At 35.1% G+C, this 21,424-nt stretch overlaps 3 protein-coding genes across 3 annotated transcripts; all 3 read right to left on the bottom strand.

Annotated features, from left to right (window-relative positions):
- Positions 1 to 511: 511 nt before the first annotated feature.
- Positions 512 to 6,559, bottom strand: LOC140878567 (5'-3' exoribonuclease 3-like). The gene is made up of 22 exons (XM_073282176.1): positions 6,374 to 6,559; positions 5,948 to 6,053; positions 5,448 to 5,524; positions 5,118 to 5,309; positions 4,905 to 5,024; positions 4,728 to 4,796; positions 4,015 to 4,254; positions 3,854 to 3,931; positions 3,622 to 3,771; positions 3,424 to 3,543; positions 3,136 to 3,249; positions 2,955 to 3,050; positions 2,698 to 2,768; positions 2,488 to 2,616; positions 2,318 to 2,394; positions 2,185 to 2,225; positions 2,021 to 2,095; positions 1,781 to 1,923; positions 1,585 to 1,659; positions 1,428 to 1,503; positions 1,272 to 1,351; positions 512 to 1,181 (listed from the first exon to the last, which is right to left on the bottom strand). The coding sequence occupies exons 1-22, from the start codon at positions 6,557 to 6,559 to the stop codon at positions 512 to 514; spliced, it is 2,985 nt and encodes a 994-aa protein (XP_073138277.1).
- Positions 6,560 to 9,117: 2,558 nt separating this feature from the next.
- On the bottom strand, positions 9,118 to 9,750 carry LOC140885354 (NDR1/HIN1-like protein 1). Its single transcript, XM_073292319.1, has one exon. It carries the CDS (start codon positions 9,748 to 9,750, stop codon positions 9,118 to 9,120), a length of 633 nt encoding a protein of 210 aa, XP_073148420.1.
- An 8,880-nt stretch (positions 9,751 to 18,630) lies between these two features.
- On the bottom strand, positions 18,631 to 21,015 carry LOC140885217 (NDR1/HIN1-like protein 2). Its single transcript, XM_073292163.1, has 2 exons — positions 20,243 to 21,015; positions 18,631 to 18,764 (listed from the first exon to the last, which is right to left on the bottom strand). Exons 1-2 carry the CDS (start codon positions 20,997 to 20,999, stop codon positions 18,760 to 18,762), a joined length of 762 nt encoding a protein of 253 aa, XP_073148264.1. The 5' UTR covers positions 21,000 to 21,015; the 3' UTR covers positions 18,631 to 18,759.
- Between the last annotated feature and the right edge of the window lie 409 nt (positions 21,016 to 21,424).

A 21,424-nucleotide genomic window follows, 5' to 3' on the forward strand; every position in this document is an offset into this window, starting at 1 on the left:
ATAAAAAAATTTCAAATTCATAGATTTCGATTTTATTTAATTGTTAACAATAAAACAATAGATCAAATCTTAAATTTATACACTATTTATTTACACATTAGTTATATAAAGTAAAATGCGTTTCTAATGAATATATTATTGGATAGACTTAAAATCTATCCTTACTAACATGAAATATCAAATGAACATGAAAGTAGATTTAAAATTTATGTTGCTACTTCTATATACAATAAAAATGCATTTGAATATATTTAAAATCCATTGATTTAAAATCTTTTTATCCAAAAATAACCAAAGATTTTTCTTGTATTCCATTCTCTTAGTATAATCCTGCGCAACAGAATTTTAGTTCTTCTATCGTATGTAACAAAATCCGCTGTCAAACACGCCCCCTACTTCGTTGCAAAAATAAAACTTTTCCAAGTCAAGTATCACAAAAGTTTGGTGGCAACAATGTTCTTGATAACACACAAAAGTTTAAGGACTAGGTACCATTTCGCCACTGTTTCAACTACGACTTCTGGGAAGTTTCAGGGACTTGCCCGCTTCTTCCATGGCCATAACTGGTATCATGTGCCGAAGAAGACAAATTATATTTCCATGTTTGGCTAGAAGACACCTGCCCGTAACCTCTCTGCCTTCCGCCCCACGGTGTCGCACTCGGCTGAGGTCTGTCTATCGACGAAGATGTATCCAAACCTTGCCACTCTTCATCTTTACCAGATCCTAATTTTGATCTTCCATTAAAACTGTACGTTCCACGATTCGTGACAGATGAGTAATGACCCCTTGTTCTGGGACCCCAGGTATTTGAACTCGAACTCGTGGATACTCTTGGAGCATGTTGAGTCGGAGTAAGTTCACCAATTACTCTCCTGGGAGCCTGCTCGACGAAATTGCTGCATGTTTCACCAGGAAGGGCGGTCATGGATGTTTTACCCCTGCCTATGAATCCTGAACCAGCCCCTCTGATTATAGCATTAGGGACGTTTGGGCCATAGGAGGTTCTTGGACGTGATTCCCAGTCGCATTCTTGGGTGGTAATCGACATTTTACCTCTTCCTATGAATCCAGAACCAGCCCCTTTAATGATTGCATTAGGGACGTGAGGGACATGGAAGGTTCTTCGACGTGATTCCGAGCTGCATTCTTGTTTTCCAGACCTTGATTGATTCTGAAACCTGAACATTTTTCATCTTCATGGTTTCATGAACAATGCTGGGGGAGAACTAGAAAATAGTTTAAGAGTTCTAATGACTCGACATACATACCTGTGGAAATTACTAGCATTACTGCCTCGTCGTTCCTCATGCCAAAGTTCCCTTTCGAGAATACAATTTTTATCCACAATCTTCAAAGCAGACACAAGCAAGTTTCAGTAAATAAACCAAACAACGCATCAGGTCTAGGTTCGGAATTTCTTCCACCTTTTCTGGGATATTGACACCTTCCAAAAGCCGAGGAACGTGCTGTAACCCCTGATGACTCTCATAAAACACACATCTGATCATAAGATTTTAAGGTAATGAGCCGGTGAGCAGATAAAAGTGTGTAGACAAAGTTTTGCAATTTCTGTCAGCTTACACGACATCTTTAAAGAGGTCAACACCATCATCTTCATCTTCCGAAACAGCGCGCACGGTCCCCTCAATTCCCACCCTGATAAATTACAAAGTTAAATTCAACAAACACACAGCAATTTCAAGCAGTTAATGTCAATGCCTTTACTTTTTCATACAAAAATAGGCTAGTTCAAAATTTGTTGATTAATAGACCTTACTCGGCAATGTCAATGTTTATTGTAACATGATTGGTCTCACTGTCGAGATTTCTGCCACATGAAATGATTTTACTTCCTAGTTTGTCCGAGGATGTGACAAACAACAAATCCAGACTCTGCAAGTTCCTCATTCTCTCATGATCCTGCTCGTCATTAAAATCATATGGTAAAACAGCCGTTTCAGTTGAAAAATTATGGAATCGGTTTAAAAACAAGTGCTCTACAGAACAAAGATCACACCATCAGCTCGTCTTCAAGTTTCTTCGACTCGATTAGAAGGCGCTGTTCATCTATAAATGGAAGCTTCACTACACCCTATCTCAAGGAGGTAAGAGATAAAAACATCATTGGAGGCGGTAAAAAGCTAATACTTTGATAACATATTCAGAGGAAGGCGACGAAACCTGCCACATGTATCGCTTCCCATCTACATCTGTCTCAAATTCTAATCACAAAAGTCATTGAAATCATTAAAGTTAGCATTATTTTTCACAACCCTACAGTTTATTTCAAGAATATAGCATAAACAAGACTTGCCTGTTGGGTAGAAGTCGATTATTGGCGAATCCTCGTTTATCATGAGTCTCCGGTATGCCTCAGGAAGTGCATGAGCACTGTGAAATGTGCTACTAATCTTTAGATGACCATTTTAGAAACCAAAAATTCATCCATAAGCAAGGGATATGAGAAGAATACAATAAATTTACCTCTGTTGGGGGAAGACACCCATTAGCTGGTCAAAAGGTTTAAAGGGTGAACCCTTTATAAACTTCACTCGTGTGTGCGTGAGACCTTTGAAATCCGACGCAAGGGGACCATAGTGAAATGGATAAAACCTGTCAAGAGTATATGAAACAAAAATTTCAATATTTTAAGGCGCATTCATCTCGTAAGGAAAAATGTGCTATATGACATACCAGGTCCATGAAGGCACCCCAGAAAAATAGTATAACAGGACCCAACAAAGTCCCTCACCGTACTTTGTTACCTGAAAAATGAAATAAAACAATGCAGTGTAAACCTTGGTGATGAGAAATGAGCTTGATCAAACCGTTTGCTTGTTAATTTGTTCATAAAGATGGTAACTTTTATACACGGAATGAGCCTTTTCTAGAACTTTCTACAACAGAAAAAAAAAGCCAACTATTTACGAATCTTTGGGATTTCAACACACCACATTTTTTCTCATGGCTTCAACATCCTCAGGGTTTTCAACACCGAATTTTTCTTTGTAGTATCTTTCCTTCCAGCCAGCTGTGCCGAATTTCACCTGTGCATACAAGCATAAAGAAAGATATGTTTTGTTGAAAAAAGAACAAGTCAAATCCAATTTTGGACGATATACAATAACAGACTTTATCTGTTCCAAAACAACCATCCTTGAACAAATCTGATTGGCTATGCATGCATTCTTTCATCTTCTGCTTCAGCTCTTTCATATTTTTCAAAATCTGAAAGGCAATCGATATAATAAAATCGATCATGATTTACAGAGGAAACGCGTTGGTACTAATTGCACATGATATAAAATTTAACGACATTAAATAGTATGTACAAAATTACTCTCTGCCTTAGATGGATGTCCTGGAAGCAGAAGTCGAAATATCTCAATATTGTCAAGTGAAAAGATGTTGTAGTCATACCTGATCAGCAGATGCATTTACACTTGATTCTGCTCCATCTTCTTTCTGATATTTCTCAACATAGCCCCCAAAGTCTGATGTTCTTCGATCATGTTCAAAACTGTCCGTTTCATGATTTTTCTGGATAAAATCATCTTAAGCTTTGATTCCAGTCACAAAAACTGGTAATACATACGAAGGAATTAAGCGCGAACTCACAGCATTGGTCATCTCTAACAGGATCCTCCTCAATTTTCTGTCTCTGATCTGAGCCCTTTTCTCAAATATTTTCTCCTCCTTTTCTCCGACTGCAATCAAGAACCTCTCCACTCTTTTTAACTTTATATAGCGGGCATGTCTGTCCGCCACCTGTTTCAAGGGCCACGGGACGAAAATTCAATATGGCAATATTCTCAACAGCACAAAATTGAAGATGTTCTAAGCAATTTACCCGTTGCATATCAACTAAATAACCTCCCAAGTTCTTGAACTCTTCTTTATAAACATGCATCAACAAATCTATGGCACGCTGTGGCAGCATCAGGAAATGTTCCAATCATCTTTAAACAACGAATTCAGGGAACATTGCTTGATAACAGAAAGTGAAAAAACCTCGTGGATTTCCAAGGACGGCATGTGAGGAAGAAAGTCATTGCCAGCAAAACAACAAATCAAGATGAAATCATCCACGATCCTCTCAAAATCATAGGAAATCTTCTCAGGAAGACTAGTGATTTCCAAATCCAGAGCCAGACACTCTCTCAGTATCCAGACATGGAGAAACTTCATCAATTTCAGAATAATAATGTCAGCATATGAATGAACATAAATCATTCGTAAACAATATGGTACCTGATAACGCTTTTTCTTCAAACTTTTATCAATGAAATTAGCAAGTTCATTTTGTGATGCCAATTTGTGTGAGTCACTGGAGCTTGGTTCCTGAAATGGATCCTATGTTGAGACAAATGAACCCGAGCACAAGTTAATCTCATATAATTTACATCACAAAGAATATACATCAAAGGAGAATCTAATATGACTGAAAGCAAACATTCATATTAAATACCCTCTTGATCCATCCCCTTGACTTCAAGATAGAAACCTCATGAGCTTCAAGTCCACTACTCTCTGCTGCTGGTCGGAGATCCTGTTAAACAAAGAGCCCAAGGACAAAAGAAAAAACGTTAGCAATCCGTAAGTATTCCAACATAAGTCTTAACCAATTATCAACTTCAAAAGTACATTTTAATATCATCCAACACAGTAATAATAAGTTTGATTCGAAAATAAAAATCTTCAAAGGCAAGACAGTGCCATTGAACCAAAACCTCTCTGACAATAGAAAAATGGATTTCATGTGTTGTCAAGGCGAGCATAATGAGGTCCGCATCCTGCAGCAAGATGTTAAAAAAGTTTGGATTAAATAACAGGAGGGAAGTTTTCAAATAAAAGCTACTTTTAAAATGTATCATTCTGATATCAACAATTGGAGGTCATACCAATCCATATAGGCAATGCCTAGTGTTTGGATCATACCCTGGAGACGATCGCTGAGCCCGTATATACGACATTATCTTGTGTTCTCCTTCACCAGGAACACCGGCATCTGATACAATCACCTGCAAAGATAAACATCGGTTCACGGTGTCATGTATATGTATTGTGTAAAAAGGTAATGTCATTATATCGGCATGTTAATTTCCATGGATAACCTTGATGCTTCTCCATGCTGCACTGTCTCTAATCCGCTGCCTGATGTAGCTTCTAAGTTTCCTCGCCAATGTGTACATGAACTCTGTCCCTGGTGTGATGACATTCGAATCAGAGACTTCGGATTCTGTCTTTGGTAATAAAACTTTCCCTTCCATTTCAAACTCTTTTCTCAACTTATCCTCGACTTCCTCCTAGAGAATACACATGATATAGATAACAAATTAAAAAATATATATATATATATATATATATATATATATATATATTCAATGACAGTAATTCACAACCACAACAAAAGACAAAATATAAAGAGGTGAACAATATCTGACGGCCATTTGGAGATCTTTTGCCGCCCGAAATCGCCTGCTCCTCTGCTGATTCATTTTCGCTCGTGGCGCGACACCGTCTGAGTTCATTGAAATGTTCAGTTTACATAATTAGTACATGAGATAAAAGTGGGATGCTACACAAATTTTTACTCAATCTTATGTTTTTCCCATTTTGTTTGTTAACTCAACGATATCTCATAGCCCGATATAACATTAGATGTAGGCTTGATGACAAATATCTCTTTAACCCATGGTATTAGTGGAGAATGTGTCGTATAAGTGAAATTGACAATGGTAATTAAGAGAACAAACGCGATAATCCTACAAAATAAAAAACATACAAAACAACATATTATTTATATCTATGTCTTGTTTATCCACATCTCTATTATATTTTTATTCATCTATAGTACATCATGTTCATGATACCAAACGATATCATGTGGTAAAACAATCCAAGTCTTGCAAGATTTCAAGGTGAAATTAAAAACGACACGCACCAATGGCTAGGTACAAGAGCTTCCGAGGCCTGACTATGCTAAAGAGTCGATCTATGTAGTCGTATATATTGCTGAACACCTCGTCGAATGTTGTCGGGGGGAAAAGCTGTACAAGAATAATTTAAAACCTTAAACTTTTAAGAAACACGAATTCATAAGAACCCACATCCACATATCCTTCTTTACTAAAAGAAACCCTTTACTTTAACGAGACAAAGATGATTACTGAACACTAAAAGAAAACCTTTACTTTAACGAGACAAAGATGATTACTGAACACCAGAAAACTCAAATTTTTTTTTGTATATATGCAAATTAACAGACGCAAGCACAGAGAAATGATATATCCATCCACATGCATGCAAAAAAAAAAAAAAAAGGGAAAATAATCAAATAAAAGATATGATAAAAGGAAGGTGAAGAGACATGATCATCGGGATGGAAACAAGGATGAATGATCCCGTTCATGTCAAGATACAGATTATCGAACTCCAGCTGGTTGAGGTTCGGGGAACTGCAGTCTACTGCAATATCTCCTCTTTCTTCTATGGCGTCAACGACTATTTTAGGGTATTTTTCAACCAGCCACCTGTAAAACGAAGGCACACCCATGCTTCTTCTTCTTCAGTTCTCGAACGTACGCTGTAAGCTTCTGTGACTTATCAACTTCCAGTGTGTGTGTATGTGTACGTAAAGCTTTGGAGGTTCAAGTTCCCAATATATATGAAATGATGAGGTACAGTCATGCACTGAGCAAGTCATTTCATTTGCGCCGTTAATTACACAATAGCCCTTTCAAACCTCAAACTATCCACAAATTTGAATTTTGGGGACATACCTCATAAAAAAAATATTAAATAAAGAAGAAGAAGAAATTTCCGTATATTTTTTAGTTGAATTTCTTTTCTCATTCATCTTGTTTAGTTTTCACATTTAGCAATATTATTTTTCTTATTCTTCACCAATTTACCCATATTTAGTTTGTTGTTTTAATTACTAAGTTGTCCATTTAAGTACTAAAACATTCATTTAATAAGCATGATAATTTTATATGTAACATCTACTTTTTTAAATAATTTTCTTAAGAAAAAATTGCAAATTCAGTCCTATATATTTGTCACTTTGCGATTTGGTCATCTATGTTTTCACATTTCAGTTTTAGTTCTGCATGTTTTAATTTTTAGCAATTTCGGTCTTTTTTATTCAAAAATGCTTACGTGGCACTGTACACGTCAGCTCCATATCAGCACTGAATTGGTGCCACATCAGCGCCACGTCGAAAAAAGGACTAAAATTGCCAAAAAAATAAAGATAGCGGACTAAAATTGAAATCTAAAAATATAAAAGACTGAAATCGCAAAGTGACAAACATACATGACCAAAAAAGCAATTTTTCCTTTTCTTAATCGTGCAAACACATTTTAAGTGGTTGAATATGAATAAAAACGTAAAAAAAAATTAAATTTTGTTTTTATGTTTGTCATGTAATTTTAGTTATTTATGTTATTAAATTTCAGTTTTAATTTTTTTTTTCCAATTTTAAGACAATGGGATGATGTTTATGTGAAGATGATATGGGTAGTATATGTAGCAATTTCATGGAAAAAAAAGAAGCTAAAACTACTGGAAAAAGATTCAAATAAAAATTTCCAAGGACCAATCAATTTTGAAAACACGATGAATCAAAATTGTAGAACTTCAAATATAAAGTACTGGAAAATAATTTTGACAAAAGGACGTGAAAATAATTACCTAGTTCGCCGCCTTAAAATTTACGGAAAAATAATTTTTCCAGAAGGACGTGAAAATAATTACTCTAGTTTGCCGCCTTAAAATTTACGGTGACATTTTATATTTTTAATCCACGACATAAATCTTGAACAATATTTCATATTTAATAATAATAATAATATTAATATTTATTAAAGTCGTCAATATATATATATATATATATATATATATATATTCATATTAAAGTAGAGACTCATTAATTAACAAACTTTTAATTAATTGGTGAAGCTTGATTTTAAATTACCATTATCTCATAACTTAATTTTCAATAAAACCAAAATTATTGGGCAAAATAGTCATTTTTTTACGGTTTCCTTTTTCATAGCCATTAATGCTCACTTTGTACCCTTTGATATTCTTTTATTTACAAAAATAACACTCACTTTATAAGATATATATATATTTTTAATATTTGTTTAGGAAAATGTTATATTTTTATTATTTTTTAATTTTACAATTTATTATTTAATGTTTTTGTTAAAAAAACGAAATGTACGAGCACGCAACGCGTGCAGCGGAATATTAGTATAGATAAAGTTTAGTGGTTTCTGTACATATATAGGCATTCTATTGTATTTCAGATTATATTTTTCCAGTTATGAAATAAAGCTATTCATTCTCATTCCCCCGCTTCCTTGTTTGCTCTATATCATTAACATTATTAATATTATATATATATATACGTTAATAATTAATTTACTTAGGATGGTTTGATAACATATATATATGTGTTCATGTGGGTTGATTCATTAATAATTTTTTTAGGTCATAAATGATATTGGTTTATATGGACGCAATATGAAAAAGAAAGCACTTCGAAAATTTATTTTGATTGTCAAAAATATACACTTGACACTCTTTCCCTCACCCGAAATTGTCAACGTGCATATATATGTTTAGGGATAATTGCATGAAATCTTGAAATAATTGAAAACTCCGGTCTCAAAAAATATTTATTAATTTTCTTGTTTTCAAATCTTAAATAAATATACTCCTCGAGTCCTCGGGTAAATACGCACGAACAAGAGTGTGATTAAGATTTGAAAACATGAGAAATTAATATATGATCAATTTTTTTAATGGGTGGTTTTATAAACAATCAAGAGATTAATTTTTTTAATATGTAGTTTTTAACAATCGCTCTATTTCATGATAAAGATGCATCGATCGCAACAAATTTCAAACGAATCATAAGCACTACAATGCAACTCGTAACAACAAATTTGCCCGAAGGAAAAAAAAAACTTCATAATTTTATCCAACCAGACGACCAAATTAACCAAATTACTATAGAAGTTAAAGTTCAAACAATTTTTTTTTAAAAATATATATATATATCGTAACACCATTGATGCATGACTTGATTAAGCAGATGAAGCTCAAACATCGACATGGCAGTTCATTATCAGCTGATAACCGATCGCCGGCCCCACAGCGACGCCGTTACTTTTGGAGCCAAAATTCACATACGCGGGGCAAATGCAATTCACATGCAAATGATACTTCCCAGAAATAAAAGTACCCACTTTCCATCTAATTCTTCCCTCGACTCTCACGTTAATAAGCACAGTTCCGGTCAACCGCTCCTGTTTAAGCGCAACGGCGAGATAAGGCGCCAACGGCACGGAGTTTCCGTTCAGATTCAGCGACCAAACGGTGGTATCCTTGTGTCCCTGATACGAGGACGGAAGCGCTGTCCGAGGAGTTATCTGCTGGCTGTGATATGAAGCGTAAACTTCGAGTTTATCGTAGTAAATGCCGATTCTTTCATTAGGGTTACGGGAGGAGAGTGTCACTTGGAGGCTGGTGGTGAGTAGGTTTGCGGCGGAGAGGTTGAAGGCATAGACGGCGGCGTCTTGGAGGATCAAATGGGGTTTGGTGGGAAGGAGGATGAGATATATGACGAGAACGAGGAAGAGAGAGAGGACTATGAAGCCGAGTAAGGCGGCAAGAGGGCGGTAATAGAGTCTTTGGTGGTGGTGGTGGTTGCGGCCGCAGTCCTTGGCCGTCATATCCCGGAGAGCTGCAGGTTATGCACACGTACGGGAGAGAGATTTGGCCAAGACAATGGATGGACGTGTTATGTATTTTACAATCTTATGCATAGAGTTGCACGGGCACATAAATGAAGGAGAAATTATATATATATATATATATATATATATATAGTTTTTTTATGGTGTTCAATACTATATGCCCACATCATGTCCATCATGTACAAATCAACTCATCTATTGTATCGGTTAACTCATTTATTGTACATGGTATGATATTTAATTTTAAGTATTGAAATAGTTCATAATAACAATGTTTAAGAAGCATTTGCAACCTCTAAGAAAAGAAATTATTCACATTTTTCATTAGCAAAACTCCCCCAAAGTGCATTTTCCGGATTCATCTTTAATTGATAGATGCATCGCGCCACTTTAATGTCACATTAATTTTAGTAACTGCAAAAAATAAAAACAGAAGGCCGAAAATGTATTCTCATATGCTTCAGCGCAAAGGTTAGAAGATTCAAAAACTTAGGTTGGAGTCTCTATATTTTGACTCTTTCGAAGACGACATTATGGGATGGAATGACCAATAGGCAACGCTAGCCGACCACATATTCTTTCTTCAAAACAGACTCGGATGATGGAGTAAAAATACTATGGAAATTTTTATTATACTTTAGAGATATTACATATATAATATTATAACGAAGCGATCTAGTTCTCATGTATAAATAAATTTTATATGGATTAGGACTGATGACATAGAGAGAAAAAGAAAGCTAGAGATTTCTTATAAACTTGCATTGTGGAATCAGAATACAATAAAGAATATTTATAACTAAGGATTACATTGAAAAGAAATAGACTAAAATATCCTTAAACACTAATAAAGATAATATTATAATACAACTAATATCCCCCCTCAAACTCACGATGTTACAGCGATAAGCATTGAGAGTTTGTCTGACAGAAAACGAAAGCGCGAAGTCGGGTGTGCTTTTGTAAACATATCAGCAATCTGCATAGAAGAAGGAACGAATGACAATTTGATGGTGCCGATCTGCAGGTGGTGGCGAGTGACATGACAATCAATCTCGATATGTTTGGTTCGTTCATGAAAGGCTGAATTTCGTGCAATCTGAATAGCACTCTGATTATCACAATGCAGTGGAGTAGGGTGATAGAGAAATACCCATATCAGCAAGCAACCGATGCAACCAAACAATTTCACAGATAGTTGAGGCCATGGCACGATACTCAGCTTCAGTAGAAGACCGAGAGATGACATCTTGTTTCTTGCTCTTCCACGAAATAAGCGAGTCACCGAGGAAAATACAAAATCCAGTGGTCGATTTGCGGTTCGTAGGATCACCAGTCCAATCCGCGTCAAAGTAAGCCCGCAGCTCTAACGAAGAACAAGAGACTATGAAACTGAGTGCCACGAAGGTACCTGAGAATACGAAGAACGGCAACCCAATGAACTGTAGTAGGGGCAGTGACAAATTTACTAACCACATGAACAACATGTGCAATGTCTGGGCGAGTCACGGTAAGATAAACCAGGCTTCTGACAATGGTGCGATAGAGACTGGAATCTGCCAAAGGAGTGCCATCTGACGGAGAATATCTAGCATTGGTCTCAAGGGGAGTATCAATAGTCCTGTTGTCAGTAAGTCGAGTACGCTCAAACAAATCAACTATATAATTTGATTGAGATAAGAGATAGCCTTTTGGAGAATAGGCAACCTCAATTCCCAAAAAATAACGTAGCATACCCAAGTCTTTCATAGTGAAGCAACGTGCCAGCTCAGATTTCAAAGATGCAATACCATCATAATCATCACCCGTAATGATCATGTCATCAACATACAATGATAATAGAATACGACCTGCTGTTGTAAGCTTGACAAATAAAGCCAAATCATGATGACTAAAAAGGAAGCAAAGTGAAGTGATCACCATAGAAAACTTCTCAAACCAGGCACGTGGTGCCTGTTTGAGACCATAAAGAGCTTTGTGAAGCTTGCAAACTTCATGAGGCTGATGAGCGACACCAGGAAGAGGCATCATATAAACTTTTTCATGAAGGTCACCATTCAAAAAAGCATTCTTGACATCCAACTGAGATATTCTCCATCGGAAAACGGAAGCAACTGCGATCAGAGTGTGAACAGTCGTCATTTTTGCAACAGGGGCAAACGTTTCTTCATAATCCATGTCATACTCCTGGGAATAGCCTTTAGCAACAAGTCGAGCCTTGTATCGCTCAATGGATCCATCTGATTTGGTTTAAATCTTGTAGATCCAACGATAACCAATGGTATGTTTTTCGGATGGCAGCGGAACCAAATCCCATGTATGAGTCTGGTGTAGAGCAGTAAGTTCCTCAGCCATAGCAGCCTGCCAAAGGGGATCAAAAATTGCCTCTCTATAGGACAAAGGCTCAGAAAGACGATGAACAGAGGCAACAAATGAAGCAAATGAAGTAGAATAAGAGGAGTACTCAAAATCGGGGAGTTTAGTAGACTTACGAGTGCGAGTGGACTAACGCAGAGGAGGAACATCCGCAATCACATCCGACAATTGGGTGGTCGTAGAAGCAGGGGCATAGGAGGTGGATGCCTAGTGAACCAAAGTATCAGATAGAGATTCATCGAGTTCGGCATCGAAAGGATCAATACGAACTAGATCTGACGGTGTCATATGATGTGAACTAGCAGGAACAGAGAAGAATGAAATATGCTCTAAAAAACACAACATGACGCGAGACATACAATTTTTGACTAACTGGATCAAAACAACGATATCCCTTTTGACCAATACCATAACCCAAAAAAACACATAAGGCGGACCGGGGATACAATTTATTATGCTCAACTTGTGGTCGAAGAACAAAGCAAGTACAACCAAAGACGCGCAACGAGGAATATCAGGTGAATGACCATACAACTTTTCAAACGGGGACAAACCTGAATTATGAGATATTGGAATTCTGTTGATTACATGAGCAGCCGTAAGTACTGCTTCCCCCAACACACACTAGGAACCTCGGCTGACAACATGAACGAACAAGCTGTTTCAACAAGATGACGATGTTTTCTTTCAGCAACACCATTTTGTTGAGGAGTGTCTGTACACGAGGTTTGCTGGATATTCCTATCAGAAGCAAGTAACTGAGAAAAATCTTTAGAAGTGTATTCACCCCTCAAATAACACCGAAAACATTTAATGACAGATGAGTGTTGGGTTTTCACAAGAGCTCTAAAGTTACGGAATATGGTAAGGAAATCAGACCTGCGTTTCATAAGATAAACCCAAGTATAACGAGTGAAATCATCAATAAAAAAAACATAATATCTCGAACCTCCTTTGGTGTAAACAGGAGAAGGTCCCCACACATCAGAATGCATAAGATCAAATGGCGCAATGGAAAAAGAAATGCTTTTATAAAAAGGCAAGACTGAAAATTTAGCCAGTTTACAACCACTGCAATCAGAAATATCATGATGACTGTCCAAATGACCCAAAACTCCTGTAGGCACCAAAAAACTTTAAACGAGACCCATAAACATGACCTAAAAGAGAATGCCAAAGATAAAAATCAGAAGACGAACGACTCAAACAAAAAGACGACAAATCCATACTAGAAGCAGCAACATCTGATACTTTTAGGTCATTCAAGACATAGAGCCCCCCTTCCCTACGGCCTGTCCCAATCACCTTCTGAGATCGCGTGTCCTGAACACAACAATTGGTAGAAGTAAAAAGAACTGAGAGACCCGAATCACACAATTGACCAACAGATGCAAGATTTAAAGTTAGACTAGGAATGTGATATACATTTTGAAAGTGATAAACGAGATGTGTGAACAGAGCCAATTCCTGCCAATGGCATTGGAGTACCATCGGCGGTCATGACAGACAAAGATGAAGCAGAATTAACAGATGCAAAAGAATCAATATCAGGAGATATATGATGAGAAGCACCTGAGTCTAAGATCCATAGGCGAGACGATTTACCTGAATTATCGGACAAGGACAAACCTTTATGAGAGGAGGCAGACATGGTATGAGGCTGGGAAGCGAGGAACTGCTGAAACTGCTCCAACATATGTGGATCCAAGGACGGGGAAACAACTGCATTGTTGGCCTGAGGTGGGCGATACGACCATGGAGCAGTCTGTGGCGGGCGTGGTGGTTGAGGTGGTCGTTGTTGCTGTTGTTGTTTTCCTTTACCCAACAATCTCGGACACTGAGCCTTCCAATGACCCTTTCTTTGCAGAAAGCACATTCATCCGAAGAAACCTTAGGAGCTGGTCTATTTTGGTTGCTAGGCGGAGACTGTCGTGGAGCAGCAAAGACGGATGGAGTTGTAGGTGTCACAGACCACTTATCTGCTTTAGACTTAAGTCGAATCTCCTCTGCTAACAGTTCATTAACCACAGAATCAACAGACGGAAGAGGAGAATGATGTAGAATTATCCCACGCAATCCCTCTAAATCATTTCGAAGAGCCATAAAAAACTGTGCCAAACGTTGTTCTTCTCTACGAGCCAAATATGGTTCAAATATTCGCAGCTCTGCAGACTCAGTGAGAGCCAACTGATCCCAGAGATTAGACATGGCAGAGTAAAACTCCTGAACATTCATATCATTCTGCTGAAGTGCGCGAATATCGGTCTCCAACTTATACTGCTTGGCAAAATTAGACTGTGTGTACAATCTAGCCAGATGATCCCAGACCTCTTTAGACGTCTCATACTTAGCCAACTGAACACCAATGGAGTGGGTAACAGAATTGTTAATCCATGTAATAATCTTCGAATTATCAGCCTCCCAACTGTCGACCAAGTCCGCATAGTTGGTCGCCGTCTTGTCTGTAGGTTTAATCCATACACCTGTAACATAGCTCCACAGAGATTTTTCACGCAAGAAATTCTTTATAACGTAGCTCCAATACGATAGTTTTTACCATCCAAATTGAACACTAATCGACTGAAGTGGATCATCCTTACGACTAACCATGATGAAAGAGGCACAAATACAAAAACCCCCAAAACCGAAATCAACAGATTCGAAATTCCCAAAATTAACCGAATCCAGACAAACCAACGCGAGCGAGAACAAATCAAAGGGAAAACGGAAATACCAAAATCAACCGCTATGGATTGGATTATAACTTCTTCAATCAAGCAAGGAGAATCCATAGACCTAGGCTCTGATACCATGTTGACATAGAGAAAAAAAAGGAGGCTAGAGATTTTTTATTGACTTGCATTGTGCAATCAGAATACAATAAAGAGTATTTATAACTAGGGATTACAATAAAAATAAATAGACTAAAATACCCTTAAACACTAATAAAGATAATATTATAATACAACTAATAAGGACTACACCTATAAATAAAAGGCCCCTAACCGAAATATGAAAATTTCAGTATAGTCCAGAATATCGAAACATTGAAACAATATATACAAATTTAAGAATATATGGATTTATAAACAATAAATTTTAAATTTTTTAAAAATATATGGTTTGTTTGGGTATGAAACGATATATACTCATATCATTCCAAAATTTCGGTATACCGTAAAATTTCGAAGTAATCGATATGCTATTTATTGTACATAAGATTTTCGGTACGATATAGTATTTTCTTATACCATAATTTTTGATATGATGTATGGTTTTCGGTACACTATGATACGGTATATACGTATATCACCCCTAGTTGGAGTTATCTATATTTTAGTTCTATACACTTACAAATTTTGATTGAGTCACTTGTTTCGTCAATTTAATGGCTAAAACTAATAGTAGATATGACATGTGTCAATCATGCTCCTAAAATCAGACAATTTATAAACATTTAGAAATAAATCAGGAATGACAAAATATTTAGGACCAAACTAGAAAATGAGTCAAACATGTGAGATTGAACTAAATCTTTTCACGATAATTTTATTTTAATAATTAAATATGCAAAAGGATAAACGGACAACACCAAAGCATTTTAGACCCAAAAAAAAGAAGGAACATATCAAACACATGAGATTGAGCCGACTCATCCCCTTAAAGCCATCTCCAATCATAAATTCTATTTTAATGCAAGTTTTGCACTATTTTAGTGTAAGTTTCTGCCAAATTCAACATCAATCTCCAACTCATTAGTACCAAATTAAATCTTGCACAAAAAAAAATATTCTCATAATATTCCTTGTATTTGAATTATGTGTTCAAATGTTTATAAGTTCAAATTGTATTGTTGCATTAATTATTTTCATTTGTATTAAACTTTATATTATTTGTAATAATTAAATCAAACCAATAATTAATTTTTATAATTAATATAAATAAATAGTAAAATAAATAATTACACATTTATTTATAAATTTAATTTAAAAAATATAATTAAATTTTTATGTTGAATATTTAATTATAAAATAAATATTATATTATTATCTAAACATTAGTTATAATAATTAAAAAGTAATAAAAGAATTTTAAAAATAAAAAAAATGAAATGGGCTGAGCCAATTTTGGCGCAGGAATTGGTGGGAGCTATTTTTGGGGTTGTTCTATGCTACTCCAGGTGAGGAGCTCCCCATTCTATTTGCTTGACACGTGTTTAACAATGAGAGTTTTCTATGTGAGAATTTCTATCTAATATAAATCCAAACATAAAAGTATAGCATTTTTTTTCCCCAGCATTCGACTTAATTTTTTATGCTAAAAATTTAGAAATTTTAAACTCTATAAAAAATTACCATGAATTTACTTTTATTAATAATTTTCAGCAACGTGATTTCTTTCAAATTTTATAATTTTTTCTATCAGGATTAATTATTTAAGATAGAATATTTAAAAATTTGAAAATTATAATACATCAACATTCACCATTAAAAAAATAAATTTATAGCCTTATAGATGCCACAAATATATATGTATCTAAGTACTCTGCATCGGCTTGATATGATTCAAAGGTTGAACAACTTGAAAAATGCTTTTTGAGCGTACCAGTTATCAACCACTTTGCGTCAAGTACCAGTTGATGCCCCTGAGCGTCGTAACACTTGATGGTGCTCTTTTTGAAAAATCCGGTACTTTGACTGGTGGAGGAAACAAGCCACGTGGAGGTAAAATGGGTTCATCTATTCGATTTTCCAGTGTGTCAGGAGAAGCAGTGGCAAATGCTGAAAAATAGCTTTTTGATTTTGTTGAAAGACTCAGTAATCTACGCAACAAAATTGCCGGTGCTGTAAAGAGTTACCAAGACTCAGAGAAAACAATTGCACACCTGGAAATGGAATTAGGAAAAAGTCAAAAAGAGGTGCTCTAGCTAGTGTTTTTATTTTCTTGTCATAATTCCTATGTTAATTGTATACTAAATCTGACTATTTGTTTCTATCAAGTGGACAGTCTGAAATTACAACTTGATGATCTAGAAAAACAAATGGATTCTCTCAATGTTGCTTCTGTCCCAATCCAGGATGAGGTTGATAGGCTAGAGGAGCTGGGTAACATGATATGTGCTGAAGAGAGAGAAATCAATTAGGCTTATGCTTGGTTCAAAGCCTGAAGGAGAAGGTTTGTCACTTGGCATATTAATATTACTAGTTAGTATTAACTCTCTTTTTAAACACCGATCTTGTCATACAAATTGGCACTGCACAGATCTGTTACTTCTTAAGTCACTTATGTAGGCGTTTGAGCTTCAGAATAAAATAGAAAATGCTGGCGGAGTGAAATTGAAAAACTAGAAGTCCGTGGTTAGCAAAATCCAGTCTGTAAGCATAGAATGCTGGTGATCATTAAAGTCGTATATCGAGTAATAATCCACCAAATTTTCCTCGATGTGCATATTTAGTTGGAACACTATATGTTTGCTTGAACAAGATATTGATAAAAGTAGCACTGAAATCAACCGTCGCAAAGTTCAAATAGAGACAGGCCAGAAAATGATGAAGAAACTGACAAAGGAAATTGAAGAGTTAAAAAATGAGAAGGAACGTCTTACTCAGGGAAGGGAGAAGCTGTGTTCCACCTTTACTGAAACTGAACAAAAAGCTTTTACAGTTCAAGAGAATTATAAGAGAACACAGGAGGTCAGCTTTTTGTTTGTGTATGCATGTGCCAATTGGCGTTTGGCTTGTGAATTGTTGTAGCGTTGTTCTTACAACATTTAATTGTTTATGCTTAGTTTATTGATCAACACAAAGATGTGATTTGTATTTTTTTGTAGTGTGCATTACATTAGAATTTAATTTCGAGTGATTTGTAATACTAAAAAATTGTATATTAAATTTTATTTTTGAAATTTTAAATTTTGGTTTATTTATAATATTGGAAATTTTATATTATTTTTAAATTTTTTGTTTTGTTTTTTAGAATGTATTTTACTTCGTCAATTAGTGAAATTGCCGAAGTATAAGCATATCTTTTGCTTTGAAAATTTCATTAAAAATCGAAGTAAAAGAATATATTTTACTTCGGCAATTTCTTTAATTGACGAAGTATAAGCATATGTTTTACTTCGTAACTTATGAAATGAGAGAAGCAAAATATATGTTTTTACTTCGGCACCGGTCCAATTCTGCTTCCAAAAAATGACCAAAGACTTCGGTAATTTAAGATATAAGACTTCGGCGATTCAGCGAGGTAAAAAGGTACCCTATTACTTCACGTGACACTACTTCGGTAATTAAGTGCCTACGACTTCGGTTATTAACCGAAGTCTTAAGCGATTTTTCTACTAGTGTCATTTTTAACTTTGAAATCAACAAGTATGAGCATATTACAATGAAATATTAATCTATGTTATATATCTTCTTTCAATAAATAATCGATAGCAAAAACCACATCTTAAATTCAATATATGATGTGATATAAAAAACATCACATTTCAAAAAAGGTTGAACTACACAATATTTTTCATTGTAAATGAGCAAAAACATATTCTAGCAATGTCATTCAAAATCTCCAAAAGATGTCATAGCATCATAGCACCATCAAGGTCTCGAATCATCCTACAAAGATAAACCCAAATTTTAATTAGTTATTTATTTGTCTACGTAACAGTTGTATTCTATCATCTAAAACTAAAGATTAGCAAACCTGTGAAAGACAAATGCGGCAGAATGAGTTTTTTTTTTTTTTTTTTTTTTTTTTCCTTAAGAGGTAGAATGAATCTTTTAGGTGAATAGAAAACGATAATATTTTGGGGGAAAAGAACATGGCCCTTTTTTTTTTTAACAAAAAAGGGATTTCTGTGATTTTAATGGCGGGAAGAAGGATTTGACGTAAATCTACCGATAATTATTATTATTTTTTAATTTGTCTTAACTAGGGTAACATAAAATGGGTGGGAGTGCAGTTAACCAAAATAAGAAACGTAAGAAAAATGTAAAAGAAAAGAAAGACACGTGTAATTTAATGGCATTAGGGGGTGTACCCCCTATTTTGGGAAGTGAAATTCTTCTAACCCTCCGCACGTGCATAATTTAATTGTATATTTTTAAATAAGATAATTTATATTGTTTTTAAATTTATGGTTTTTATAGTAATTTTTAATATTAGAAGTGTTTATTATTTAAAAATATATAAAAAATAATTTGAGTAATTTAAGATTTTTGGAAAGATGACAGATAATATCGTTACTAGTATTTTTGTACGCGATCAATATATTCAAATATATATATATATATATATATATATAGATATATATATATAGATATATATATATATATAGATATAAAATTGTGTTATATAACAATAGCTTTTTTAATATAGCTATCTGTAATACAATAATTTCAAAATTTAAAAAAAAATAAAGAAAGAAATATTTTAGTAATTAATTTTGAAAATCAGATTAGATATGTATTTATAAGCATGTTACAAATTAGTAATTATGATATTTTTTTTATCGAAAAAAAATGGATTGATTTGGTAATATGTTAGATCATGACGCTTCTGTTAGAATTTTGGGACACTTACATAATTAAGTGAATGTGTATGGTCATCAATTATAATAAGTCAAAATTATGTGGTTTATTTTTGAAATAAGGAATTTGATTTAAGAGCATAACTGTCATGAATATTTGTTGTGGATACCATATGCAAAAATTTTAATTTGATGAGGGGCCAAATTAGAAATAGACCAAAGTCATTATAACTGTCTTTGTTAGTTATAAAGAGTGAGGTGAGAGTCCCATATGTAGAGTGCCTCATATAATTTGATAATTTGAAGAAGCTAGACATAATTTTTAAAATAAATATAGAAGAGAGGAATTGAAATAAGAAGTTGACAAATATATATATATATGTTTAACACATGCAACAAGTCATCAGTTGGTATGCTAGAAACGATATCTGTCACTTATTTAATATATATCATAATATTCCGAGTGAATTAAGTTGATGAATAATAAATAAACTTGAATCAACAAAATGCAACATAAAATCATCGATCGATCTAATTAATAATCATAATCGTAAAGATACTTACGAACATAGCTTTCTTCTCCAACAAGACAATTTTTCGGCTGGCGGATGAGCCTGCCGGGACCTCCGTCGTAGCTCGGAAACCCGACGACCAAATCCTTGCAAAGAACCTCCAAAGTATGATCAGTAGACGTACGATTACACAACCCAATCGAAGAACTGAACCAGAAGTTGAATCCAATGCTCCCCTTCTTTCCAAACTCTCGATCGATCTCATCCAACACCCATCTATCCACCACATTCCCCTCGCCTGTAAATTCCGCTACCAGATATGTCTCGTTGTTTTTCGTCCCCTGGGAAAACGGCGGGAGGCCGCTCTGGAAAAGCAGCTCGTTCTTGTAGTAGATGGAAGTGACGATGTGTTCGTATCTCAGAGAACATAACAGGTTGGGATTCCGGGCGGTGAACTGAACTTGGGAGTCGATCAACACGCGGGGGGATGATGATCCGTTGGTGAAGCTGAAATTGGAGATGGAGACGGAATCTACCCAAAACAAGGGAAGCCGTTCCCGGCTGTCCATCCACTTGTCAAAATACCTGAACCCGAATATTCCCCCGCATATCAACAAGCCAGTTCCTGCCAAAATCCCTAAGGATATCAGTGATTCCCAGAGGAGCTGCAGGCGGCGATGGTTAGGGCTTGGTGCAGGGTGATTAATGTAGTAGGAATCCGGATAAGAAGAGGCGGCGGCGGAGGAGGAGCTTTGGTATTTGCTGCCATGTACATTACGGCCCCCCATCGGAATGAAATCTACTCCCATATTTTTCTGTTTCCAATCCAATATATCTTCGGGATTATATTTTTCAATCTCTTTATAGCATATCTGTTTGTTTTATCCCCTACAACTACAATTTTATTTTTCAGCTGAGTTTTCAAATTTTGATTTTGGTTCAACCGTGAATATGCTATATAAAAAAAAATATTGGTGTGAATGACATCAAAAAATAATGACATGATATAAAAAAAACTGTTAACTTATCAGCAATTAGATCGTAATAATCGAAATTGGTTTTGCAAAATCAAATTTTAAAAATTAATAGAAGTAACTCTTATTTGTGGCTTTTTTACTGTTTTTTTTTTTAAAAAATGATAATTATTGATGATATGATCGTAAAACGATGCAATTTAATAAAAAAAAGTTATATAGGATAGATATTGTTAATTGATAGGAGCGATTTCAATGGA

This window comes from Henckelia pumila, chromosome 2 (genome assembly GCF_033568475.1).
Source record: "Henckelia pumila isolate YLH828 chromosome 2, ASM3356847v2, whole genome shotgun sequence".
NCBI lineage: Eukaryota > Viridiplantae > Streptophyta > Magnoliopsida > Lamiales > Gesneriaceae > Henckelia > Henckelia pumila.